Source organism: Psammomys obesus, unplaced genomic scaffold (assembly GCF_907164565.1).
Source record: "Psammomys obesus unplaced genomic scaffold, mPsaObe1.curated_primary_1811, whole genome shotgun sequence".
NCBI lineage: Eukaryota > Metazoa > Chordata > Mammalia > Rodentia > Muridae > Psammomys > Psammomys obesus.
This window is the reverse complement of record NW_026585504.1, coordinates 28,385,732-28,398,878: the sequence shown is the minus strand read 5'-3', so window position 1 is coordinate 28,398,878 and position 13,147 is coordinate 28,385,732. Positions and strand designations below refer to the sequence as shown.

The 13,147-nt window shown below is 40.6% G+C and overlaps 1 protein-coding gene across 1 annotated transcript in view; it reads left to right on the top strand.

Annotated features, from left to right (window-relative positions):
• Nucleotides 1–4,911, top strand: part of Dcdc1 (doublecortin domain containing 1) — a 367,448-nt gene extending 362,537 nt beyond the window's left edge. The window contains 3 exon segments of the mRNA XM_055602817.1: nucleotides 1,869–1,974; nucleotides 1,977–2,015; nucleotides 4,787–4,911. Of these exon segments, the coding sequence (XP_055458792.1) occupies nucleotides 1,869–1,974; nucleotides 1,977–2,015; nucleotides 4,787–4,911 (270 nt within the window).
• Nucleotides 4,912–13,147: the final 8,236 nt, after the last annotated feature.

The following is a 13,147-nucleotide window of genomic DNA, read 5'->3' as shown; positions in this document are numbered from 1 at the left end:
TCATGAGCTCTTTAGGTTTCTTAGGAGGCTCTCCTTTGTTTTGCTGTTGGATGCACTTTGCATTTTCTATTGTTTCACGCAACTAACTATCAGATCAGTGGTGACACGCATCCAATTTTTTTTCTGATTTTTTTTAAGACACAAAAAATAACCGACAATATGTTTATTTGTTGCGTTTAATGTTTCAGATAAACTTTCACCATATGGAGAAACTAAAAAGATTCAGTGATTAATTTTTTCTTCTAAATTTTTATGATTGTATTTTTCTCTTTTAACAACTATTCAGGCTTCTTCTTCTTCTTCTTCTTCTTCTTCTTCTTCTTCTTCTTCTTCTTCAAAACATAACTGAAAATGTTTTGTTCTTTGTTGGCCTAAAAGAATTCTTTCAACTTTGTTACTGACTAGTCTTGGTTCCCCTATGGAGCTGGAATGCCATTTTAGAATGTACCACACTCTCACACAGGATCACCCTGCAGTTAAGTGAATGGATGCCTTTAAAGTTATAGGCATTTTATAATGTAGTGTGCTACCTGAAAGCGGCAGTTACTTCCTATTCCATTTTGTTATCATATATTACTCGAGGGTGATTGTTTATTGAATCTTGTAAAAATTATAGAATTCTTTTTCAACCTTATAAAATCATTACATAGGTGTTCTGACTCCAGCTTTATAAGACTATTCATTAACTTTATGAAGATGGACAACTTTTGTAATATCCACTTTTCACAGTCAGACATATGGCAGTCTTATGTGCATTGAAATTTTTGGTCCATCAGTAAAATTACAGAGTTTTTATATAAGAAACTCACATTTTAAAATTAAATATTTCTGTTCAGTGATGTTTTTTCTTCCACTGAATTTTCTGAATGTCTAATTTTAATAAAAAGAAAATCTATTAATGTTCTAAAGTTTACTTATTTACTGATTCATTTAAATGCTCATTTTTTTATTACTGAGTTTTTAATTATTTGATTGGCAAATGCTTCCTAAGAATAAAATTGCATAATGTTTATACAAGGAATATATATGTGTGTGTATACATACATACATATATATATACATACATACATACATAAATACAAATATATATCAGCTTTGATATTCTGGTACATACTGTGAATGCATTCTCAATTACAAAGTAAATTTTATTATACTAATATTTCTCTCATTCTATGATTCTATGCTTAGTAAGTATTTTTGATAAAATTCAATGCTACCTACAAGGGTCTCTTTCAATTTCTTTTAATTTTTCAGGCTTTTTCTAATTGTAACACAAAGGACAAATGTCTTAAGTTTCCTCACCATTGGTAGTTCTAGTTCTTTGGTCATTAAGTAATATATATATATATATATATATATATATATATATATATATATATATGTATGTCTAGATTCTTAATCCAAGATTTATTGTACTTGAAGTTTTGTTAAACACAATGTGACTCCATCTGTGGAAAAGTCAAGCCTACAAGGCAATCTTCACAAAGGCCACTGAAACCCCTCAATTTAATCCTGTCAGGACACACTGTGTGCCTTTCTTCCCAGCCCTCCTTACCTGAGCCTAACAACTGAATGAATATTTAAGTAGGGACAGAGCTCTCCCAAAACAAGGATTGAGGCCGTGTGCCATTGGTAGAGTCCTCTCCCCGCACTGGTGAACTCCCAAGAGCCCTCTCAGTGGCACATAAACCTGCTGGTGCACACCTGGAGCCAGCACTCAAGAGCTGGAAGCAGCAAGGTCAGAAGTTGAAGGTCATCATCAGGAAGCAGTGACTCTGAGGCTAACAACATGTCTTACACGAAGCTTTTTCTCAGAGAGTTTTAATAACTATTTTGAGACATTTGTCGGCTGTCCCTTTGTGTTTCAGTTGCTGGATGACTGCACTGCTCGTCTGAAAATGTCCCAACCAGCCAAAACCTTTTATACCTCAAATGGGGAGCTCATTCAGTCATGGGATGACATAGAGAGGGATATGACTGTGTGTCTGCAGGACATGGCTTTATAACCTCAAAAGGTACCTGTGACACCTCCTCTCTTATCAAGGTCCTGAAGAGGGAAAGCATTCAGTCTTCCCTGCAGTCTTTGCCTGCTCAACTCTGAACACTGTAGGATGAATTTTAGTAATTACACTCCTTGTGGTGGGCTTGCCCATCTTATGAAGGTGAAGTTTGTGTCTGTGTGTTCGAGGAAAATCATTGTTAACACTGTTTACCCTGAGGAACTCAGCCAAATCTCAGTGAGTCTTGGGCTGTACCCAGGCCAATTTACAGAAACAATGAGGCTGTTTGAAGGCATTTCCTTAGTGATGGATCTCGAGGAAAAGTGAGGTTCCTGTTGATTTCTTACTATTCAAATTATTCAAAACGATGCTTTTTTAATGGCATTTCTCAGTCTGCAGATTTTCTTTCTGTTGCAGAAGTGAACACATGCTAGTTCTAATACACTCTATTTACTAGTCATTTCCTTCGATAAACGACAGAACTGGAAAGAACATATGTTTACAAAATGAACTCTAGTCTTTCATCCTGAAGAATTTAAAGCCCTTTCTGTGGGAAGGAAGATACTAACAAATCATAATCTTCAAGAAATTTCAAAAGTCATTATTTTTACATTAAGGAAATGAAAAGATTAGGAAGAAAATCACCTGATATCCCTATAATAAAAATACTGGAGGTTTTTTTTTTCTTTTAGAAATGCACCATAAAATTATTACTATGTTATGAGTAAGGTAGGTAAATGGAAGAGATTTAAGAAAGTTGGAGATGTATCCTCTTATTTGGCACAGAAGAGACAGAAGTATAGAATTGCTTGTGGAGAACTGAGAAGACACAGATTATTGCTGTGTGTAGTACTGTTCAGAGCGATGACACAAAGCCCTCCTCAGCTCTGTCCTACCTTGTGGACAGGTCCCAGGCTATGCATTCTTTGTGTTCTGTTATCTCTGCCCCCAGCACTGCTTGGAACCTCGGCTCAGTATGTGCTCCCTTAAGATGTATTCAACAATGGTAAAGTTGTTATCACCTGTAATGTTAGTTAACAGCTTTCTGTGTTTTCAAAGGACACATTTTATAAGAGAAAAGAGAGATATACCCAAGACTTCCTTTCGGAGAGCCTTCAATTTATTTGTGAATATAAACACACTAGTTACTTTTCTTATTGCTGTGGCCAAATACCTGGAGTACAGCCCTTCATGGGAGAGAATGCCCTGAAACAAGAGGCAATTGCTGGTCATGGGTCACATTGCAGCTGTGGTCAGAAATGAGGGAGTAGCAACACTGATGCTCAGCCTGCTTTCTCTTTCATTCAGTCCAGATCCCCAGCCCAAAGGATGGTGACTCCCACATTTGGTACGTCTTCCCATCTCACTTAACTGAGTCTAGAAACGCTAGCAAAGACACGCCCCGAGGGGAGGCGGTTCTAGATCCTGTCAAATGGCTGTCAGTCTTAACCATCACAATGAACACACTTCAAACGATGGCAGTCAGTGGAGAAGTGAGCAAGCAGGCACTGCAGCAGGAAACCATGGTGAAGTCCCCCCATTACACGCACTGCTCAGGCTTTCACAGTCTCATCACGAACCTTCTCGCCCTATTGTGTGCACTGAGACTGGCTGATAAATAAAGCCAAATCTGCTTTGGGAAAGCTAACCCAAAGGCTATCCAAACCACAGAGGAAAATTCAGGCTGCCTTCCCAGGAACAAGCTTGTTCCCAAAATACAAAAATCTGTAAGGGGGATTGAGAAAATTGGAAATCACATACTGCTCTTTGCTAACAATGTCTACAAGTCTATGTGGACAGGCATTCAGTTTTGAATCTGCAGTTTTGTAGATGCAGCATTTCTGTGAAGCCAAAGCTGCCCCTGTCCTGTGGAAGCGGCTGCCCATAGCAGCTTCATGGTAAAGGGTTTGTGGTTTTTCCTAGCTGCTTAAATCCTATTCATTGCATCATGTCTGTTCTAGGAAATACAATTGGTCACAGATTCAAGTTCAGTGATTCCTCGAAACTGATTTTTTTTATGTCATTTTGTTGTTTCCATGAAATAAAAATAACCACCTAATAGAAATACACATTTTTCAAATACTTTAAAAAGAAAGAGAAATGATTTTGCATGTGTTTATTCATTATGAGGTTTAACTAATTAATCAATCCACACATGATTTCTCTATGACTTACTAGCTAAAGTACCTGTAAGAAAATAAAGCATTCTAAGAGTATCAAAACATGGCAGTGACTTATTTCATATACAATAACGTAAAAGTCATTTAACAGGCAGTTGTCAGTCATGAACTATGTTGATTTTTTTTTTGAAAATGAATTTCATTTGGCAAAACAAACTAGATGCGTTCAGAATGGAATCTTTGGCTCTCACGCCTAACACAATTTGAAACGTTTTCTGTCCTCTGCAATAATGCCTGAATGCTGTCCTAAATGCTTTGATTTTCGCTATCTGTGGGTTTAGTCTTCTTAGAGCACTCCTATGTTAGCCTTTTATTCAGGTGTTATAGTACCTGGAAGGAAGCCCCGTGAGTGTCTCTGATTGCATAGGCATGCAAAGAGGAGCAGCCCATGCCTGACTGTGTGAGCAGAGCAAGTGTGTGATGAGAGCGTAGGGTGAGAGCCAAGGATTCTGGGTGAGCTTCAACGCCCTCATCATCCTGCACTTTAATTAGGTTCTATAGATACATTGACATGTCTCTGAATATATATATATATATATATATATATATATATATATATATATATATATATATATATGCAATACATGTGTGCTTTTCTTTTAACAGAAAAAAAGCAAGTGATGGAAGTCAAAGCAAATTATGCTGTCCGAAGGCAGCATGGCCCTGAAGCAACAGACATTGTGGTGTCACCATCTATGAAGCTGCTGTCTCTCCTGCAGCTACACAACTGACTCCAGTCAGAACCTCCTATCTTGTGCTGTATTTTACATATATCGCTATGTGTACATTCTCATAGAGTCATATAATAGCATATCATATGACATGATAAATCTTTTTTGTTTGTTTGTTTGTTTGTTTAAGACAGGGTTTTTCTGTGTAGCCTTGGCTGTCCTGGACTCACTTTGTAGACCATACTTACGGAGATCTGCCTGCCTCTGCTTCCCTGAGTGCTGGGACTACAGGTGTGTGCCCCATAGCCAGCTAGACATGATAATTCTTTCTCCCATTCAAGTTGTACACAGTCTCTCTTGTCCCATTCAGCATTGAGATTTGAGCCTGGTAGTTAACATGTGGTTGACCGCTGTGCCCCTGAGCTATGCCTCCAGCTCGCTCCAACAGTCTCCTTTAAAGGTTATTAGTTTCTACATTTTATGCGAAGTAGCATTGGATGCCCAAGCCTGTTCCTGAAAAGGCAACAAAACAAGACAAATAATGCGAGTTAGACGATCATCTTAGATGAACTTTCTCTGAGAAAAATAAAAGCACAAGCTACTAGTCATTGAAAGGTAACTTAAGGGATCAAGGAACATATACATATGTGTGTGTTTGTGTACATATGTGTATGTAGATAGAGAGGGTATTGATAATATAATGACTCTTTAACCACCAACCCTAAATTTGACTGCAAGTGGCGTTTTCTGGATCAACCACCCTAAGTTTTGACTTCTGTTAAAATCTCTCACAGACCCAATAAAACTGGAGTGACTGGTGGCTTCTTAATACCACAGAAATCTGTTTCCTTTTTTTCTCCAAATTCTCTTTAGTCTTGCAAGCATCTCTCGGGGCACAGTTAGATGTCACTCATGAGAATGAAGGTGGGCAATTATAGCACATGATTGGTGAAAAGAAGTCATAGACTATTTCCTCAACAGAATAATAGAAGGAAGATATAAATGCAGCACTTCAAAGAAAAGTCACCTAAGAAAGTGGTGTGTGGGGTGTGTGTCTTATATATCTTAATGTCACTTTTACAGGACAAGAGGAATTTGCCTACTAATTTGCCCCTGGGAAGAAGAAAGAACATTTAAGGAAACAGATGGCAAGCTGGGCGCCAGACCTGAGATTGGCTCTCTTGCTGGTGGGATGCTTTAGGGAACCGTCCCTCCTCCCTACACCACTCAACAGTTTTGCCTGTATGTAAATCACAGCCTGGTTAGGTTTGTGCACAACAGCCAGGCTTCACCTCAGTCCTCTACTTTAACGGGATGCAGGAAGGCAATGCATCATTTCTACTAAAGGGAGCCCTTGGCAACCTCTGCAAGAGGCCTGGTATTTATTCCCAGTCTGAGAATCAGCAGGCCTGCCTGAATGAGTCCCTGCTGCCTAGGACACTGTGGTGGTGAGAGCTCGCGTGTTAAATGGGCAGCAGTCTGCCCTTCCGCAGACATTCGATCATGCGATATCACAGAAAAGAAGGTGGTGCAAGGCAGCTTTGTGCAGCACGGGAGGTCATACTCCAAGACCCCTTGACTTTGTTTTTCTTTCTTTTTATTTGCCTTACAAACCTGAAACAAAACAGGAAATGTTAAGGAACTCGCACACAGTTGAACGATCAGGACTCCCACTAAATAGGTTTTTCCTTGCAGTGAAATGGCTTAATGACAATTCTTATTTAAAAAAAAAAAAAAAAAAAAGGTTGTTTTTTTTGCTTTTCAAAACTCTGTGAAAACAAATGTATTTCTATAGGTGCGAGAGCACCTATGGTTCACCACCAGGAAAAAGTTGCTTGGCTATGAGAACAGCATCATTCATCCTAGATCAAATGTGCACATTCCTGCAAAGTCTCTGCTGCTGCATGGAAACGCGCCTGAAGCGAAAATTGATAATATCACACACCGCCCTGTCGAGCACCAGAAGACATCAGGCAAAGCCTCTAGTGAGGTCCTCTGTTGCCTGGAAATGGGATTTTATACGTAATCTAACAGTCATCAACACATCACATTTGCCATCGAGGCAGCCACACTTACTCTGTAGATGACAGCTTGCCTAGAATGTCTGTGGCATTAGTCACCTCCAACTTACACTAAAACGGTCCTATGTTTTTCTCTAGGATTCACTCTCTTTACTGCCTGGAGTCTGACCAAGGAGCAGTTAGTTATTCCACTTTAGTGAGGACTATAATAGGAAAAAAGGTTATTTCAATTCAGTGAGTTGTCTTAAGCTTTTAATAAACACAGTCACTTCCTCTGGGAACATGTTTATCAAGTTTGAATCAATTTCATACGTATGTCGGATTTCAGTGTTTTTTTTTTTATCACGTGAAAGCCATTTATTCTCAGGCACTAAAGCAAAACCCTCAGATCCATAGTCTTCTTCTAGCAATGTGTTCCCTGCTGGGTCACCCGCCTTTGAGGTGAGCCAGGGGTCATCCACTGACACCTGCTGCAGTGTTTTCCTTCGGAACTGAAATTTTCTGCCAAGCTCTGGTTTTTGTTGCTTGATGAAGCTGCTCATTTCTAAACAAGTTAACAATATGCAGCATGTTTAAAAGTTTGACATGTTTAAAAAAAGTGTAAGGTTAAATAATTATAACTGAACGTTTTACTTGAGTGCTTCTATGAGCTTTGTAAAACAGACTCTGCAATGCTTCAAGTCATCAAGGTACTCTAGGGTAGTAACTCTGAATTTTCATTTTCTTCTTGGTTGCTCGTAATAACTTAATATTGTTTTACAAATCAACAAAGTAAATAGAAAGAGAGCAAAAGAAAAAAAGGAAGAAGGTAAATTTGTTCCCTTTTGCCACAAAGTCCTTTAGAGAACTATGGCTGGTGTGTTAGCCTTCAGTGCCAGCCACAGTGGGCTGAATGTCAGTGGGAGATTTGTGATTTTCCAATGCAGCAGTTTAAGGGTGCAGCATCATTCGAGAGGGTGTGATTGTAGCACACAAAGTTGTGTCATTCTGGATGGTAAGAAAATCAGATGTAAATGTCCTCAATGAAACAGAATTTGGACCATTGGACAGTGATACTCAGCTATCCCCATTAAACCAATGACTCCAGTTTCCTCCTGGCTCTGCACACACTGTCGCGTCCCTCCAAGCCTAGGTAAGCAGAAACAGAGAGCAGCAGTTCTATTCTCAACACAATAAACTAGAATTCTGCTTACACAGCATGGTTTGGGGCTGCGAAGCCATAAGCAGCTGCAAAGTGACATGAACACAGTCCACTCCAGACTAAGGCTGCTAAGAGCCCGTGGACCTTCCAAGGAAGAACAGATACTCAGACAATATTTTATTTTATTTTAATTATTTAATTGTCCAAAATCAAGCCACTGGATCTTTTAATTCCCCAAGTCTGTAATGTGGAAGTATTGTCACTGTGCTGTCACACTGTACCACTTATGAAAACAGAACTAAAGGAAGTGCAGGTGCTTCTGATGGCAACTGAGTGTGAGGAGAGAGGGAGAGCAAAGGCTGGAAGTTAAAGACATAGGACAAGTAGAACGGTGATTCTGACTTGAATGTACTGTTGTTCATGGTCCATGAAACACTGGAATGTGAAGGGTTTCAGAAGGATACCGACAGCTTATGGTTAGACAGAAGGTCTGGTCAATCTGGGCCTGTTACTAGGGAATTGTTCAGCAGAGAGGGCAGCTTGGAAGCTGACACTGATGCTGAGGCACAGGTGTGAGTGCTCGAGACTGCTGAGTCAAGAGCATGAGAGCAGCCATTGTACATGGCCGGCCAGTCCAGTCTTCAGGGCCACCACTGTTGGCTGCATTTTTGAAGGAAAGAGTCTGAAGGAAGAATCTGCTGGGACTCCCGGGTTGGTGCCTCCAAGAGCATGAGATCTGAATCATATCTGTTTTCTTTCTAGTACTCTTTCCTCTCTCCCCTTCTATACTCCTCCTTGTCTTTAGTCTTTTCTCTTCTAAGAAACTCCAAGTCTGAATTTTTATTAAAAATAATAGTAAATTCAGCCATAGGGGGTGGCTTAATTGGTAAAGTGTTTTTGCCCTCAGAGGCCAGGAGAATTTGATCCCCAGAACCCATGTAAAAGGGCAGAGTATGTAGCCCGAAGCTGGAAACAACCCAGATGCCCCTCAACTGAGGAATGGATACAGAAATTGTGGTACATCTATACAATGTAATATTACTCATCAATAAAAAACAAGGAAATCATGAAATTTGCAGGTAATTGGTGGGAACTGGAAAAGATCATTCTGAGTTAGCTATCCCAGAAGCAGAAAGACACACACGGTATATATATTAGACATATAATATAGGATAAACATACTAAAATCTGTACGCCAAAAGAAACTAATCAAGAAGGAGGACTGTGGCTAAGATGCTCAATCCCCATTCATAAAGGCAAAAAGGCTGGACATCAGAAGAAAGAGAAAACAGAGAATAAGTCAGGAGCCTGCTACAGAGGGCCTCTAAAAGGCTCTACCCTGCAGACTATCAAAGCAGATGCTGAGACTTATGGTTAACCTTTGGGCAGGGAATCTTTTGAAAGAGGTGGGAAATAGTAAGACCTGGAGAGAATAGGAGTTCCACAAGGAGAGCAACAGAACCAAAAAATCTGGCACAGGGGTGGGTCTTTTCTGAGACTGATACTCCAACCAAGAACCATGCATGGAGATAACCTAGAACCCCTGCACAGATGTAGTCCATGGCATGTCAGTGTCCAAGTGGGTTCCACAGTAATGGGAACAGGGACTCTCTCTGACATGAACTGATTGGCCTGCTCTTTGATCACCTCCCTCTGAGGGGGGAGCAGCCTTACCAGGCCACAGAGGAAGACACTGCAGCCACTCCTGATGAGATCTGATAGACTAGGATCAGAGGGAAGTGGAGGAGGACCTCCCCTATCAGTGGACTTGGGGAAGGGCATACGTGGAGAAGGGGAAAGGAGGGAGGGATTGGGAAGGGAGGAGGGAGGGAGCTACAGTGGGGATGCAAAGTGAATAAAGTATAATTAAGAAAATTTTTAAAAATAATCTATCATAAATTAAAAAAAAAGAACAGAGCATGGACCATACGATGACCAGCAAGGCAAAATTATCCCCAGAAGTTTAATAATGTCACTTGACAGTCTAATTGGCCTCATGGCCTGCTCCACACAGTGAAATCATGCCTGTCTCTGGAAACCTAGGCTGACTATCCAGGGCTAGTGAAGGCATGGATCCTAGAGGAGAACTTACCTAGAGGAGACCTTACTATCACCACTTTGCTAAATCAGCATCATTCCTAGCTTCATTCACTCTAACTACTCACGTGCACAAATAAATGTAGACCTCACCCCTCATCAAAGGAACTTCTCTTCGCAATAGACAGAGAGCATCACAGAAAATCACAATTGTTTAAATCCAAAGAACGAGTGATCAATGGTCGGCTGTTAAATCATATACGTCCTCTGGCTTCCTACATGTACATGTATAAATATGCGTGTGCACACACACAGACAGATAAATAAATAAATATTCTTTACAGCACAATGTATGGATAAATAAGGGATGTTTCCCTAATAGAATTCTCATATTTTACTGTACACATGAAGAATCTGGGAAGCGTGATTAAAAATGCAGCTTCCTAGGCCTTGTGCTAGAACAGTTATGATCTCTGTGCCTGCTTGGGGCATTTTATCCAGCCCCTGGGAAGAAGCACGGGAAGTTGCTACAGCTGAAGAATCTTCATCAGGAGTTCAGGGCTTGTCAGGGGGAATGCTGTTTAGAGTTAGCTGGCAGCCCACTCTGGAAGTCCCAATCTGAAGAATACTCACCAGTCCCTGCCAGACCCTATATGGTGTTTCTGTGTGTGTGTGTGTGTGTGTGTGTGTGCATGTGTGTGTGGCATTGAGCCTAACTTCTCTAGTGTATGCTCATTACCATTTCCTTAAGAAATGATGGAAATATTCTTCATTTTCTTCAAGTTGGTTATTGAGACAGAGGCTGTCACTATAGCACAAGCTGGCTCAGACAGCTCACGAATTCATAGTAGTCCACCAGCCTAAGCCTCAGACGTGTTAGCAGCTTTGCCCATATTTAGATGGTTTTGGCCAGAACTAACCACAACAGAGGTTGGGACTAGGTGTGCATATTGGAAAGATAGATGGAGTCTGTGACACGGAAGTTTCTCATATTAATAAAGCAGCCTCGGTACTGATAAAAAAAATTGTTATTTTAAAGGTTACAGGAATAGTTAGAACCACAGTACATACACAAGTAGTAGAATTATTTTTTTCAGATGGTAAAAATAACCAGTTTCTTAGTACATTTTTATAAGGAGAGGGGTGGGGATTGGAATGAAAACGGGATCTCTATGAGTTCGAGGCCAGCCTGGCCTGCAAAGTGAGTCCATTACAGCCAATGCCATACAGAGAAACCCTGTCTCAAAAAATTTGTCAATCAATCAATCAATCAATCAACCAAACAAACAAGAAAAGAGCTTAATAACTCTTGTCTTGGTCAACACAATATATATAAGGTTTTGTCACTGAGGATTACCATCAGCATAAAATTGGGAGATGTAGCTGTTGATAGAAAAGTTGTTGTAGGCATTCAGGGTACAAGGTCCCAAGATACTCCACCTCTTTCTGGTGATGGAGGTTTGCCAGGATGATCAAGGCAGTGAAGGAACACAGCAGTGCTCAGAACTCAGGGTTTTCGGAAGTCTCTGTTCAAGAGTAGGCTGTAGCTGTGTTTGTGGCCAGCCCAATGTTCTACGATTAGCTTCTGTTTTGTTTAACACGTGATCCAATACACACTAAGCTAGCCTTTTGCCCACTGAAGATAACCCCTTTTCTTGCCCCCAGGACATCCATAGAGAATTGCTATCTATTAGGTAATGCAGAGCTCTCATAAAAAAGTTTGTATGATCCACATCTGTGCAAATAACTAAAGCTATGCGTCTGAGGAATTTGTGCAAACTGCAAAAGCAGCGCCTAACAACCTCAATGGGGTGCTACATACTGGATCCTCTGTCTGGCTCAGGAAATGAGTCTACAACAGAGGCATATTTCCACCTGCATCTGCTCGCAATTTTTATTATGAATAAAATGGGACTCCTAGGGTTCTTATGACTGTGAAATCACTTACTTTCACTATCTTCAGGCCACTGTCATCAGTCACTGAGATGAAAATAAACATCCCGTAACTCATCACTGTGCACATTCTGCCCTTAGCCTTTCTCCTCTTTAGTTTCTTTTCTTTTTTAGAATTGGGAATTTCATACATGCATGTAATGCGTTTTGATCAAGTCCACTCTTCTTTCCCTTTCCTTCAGTTCCTCCCCTATTCACACCATCAATATCCTATCCTCAAATTTATGTATTCTGCTCCTCCCCCTCTTCTTCCTTTCTCTCCTCTTCCTCTTCTTTTCTTTGTCATTTTCATCATCATCTACAGAGTCCGTTTTTTTAAATTGGTTCGAGTATGTACATGGATATAGGGTCACCTATTAGAGCACGGATAGCCACTGGTGGACCTCATCTCTGAAGAAAATGGACTTTCCTCTCAGCAGGCATTAATTGCTAACTGTTCCTCAGTTAGGATGGAGACTTTCTGGCCACCTGCTCCCCTCCCCCACCCCATGCTGGGACTTTGGCTCGATCTTGCATAGGTCTTGTGAATGCAATTGCTGTCAGTTTATATAAGCAACTCCCCTGTTGTATGCAGAAAACACTGCCGCACTAGTCATCCTCTGGCTTTTACAGTTTTTCTGCCTTCTCTTCTGTGATGATCCCTGAGCCCTGAAAGGAAGGGGTATGATAGAAAGGTACCATTTAGAGCCAAACACACCACAGTCTTTTACTCTCTGCACGTTGAGTTGACCAGTTCTGGGTCTTTGTGATAATTGTCAGCTACTGCAAAAAGGAGCCTCTCTGATGAGGGCTGAGTGATCTGCTCATCTGTGGGTATAACAATAAGTCTTTAGGAATCAATTTAGTTCTGTGTCCATGTCTTTATTAAAACAGGAACTGGGTTTATCTCTCTAAAATGAGAATCGTATGGCACTCTCTTACTCTATGTCACCCAGAAGCTTCTTGGTTTCAGAGTGAAGCACAAACTCTTCCCATGGCCACCCCAAGCCTTGCAGACGATGAACGTGTGCATCAGTGATCTTGGCTGCAGTCCTTTGCTCACAGAGCTCTGTGTTAACCACATCCTAAACTCCTCACTCTTCCCACTTACTCCTCACTCTTCTCTCTTACTCCTTACCTGGGCATGTCCTTTTCCTGAAGCTTT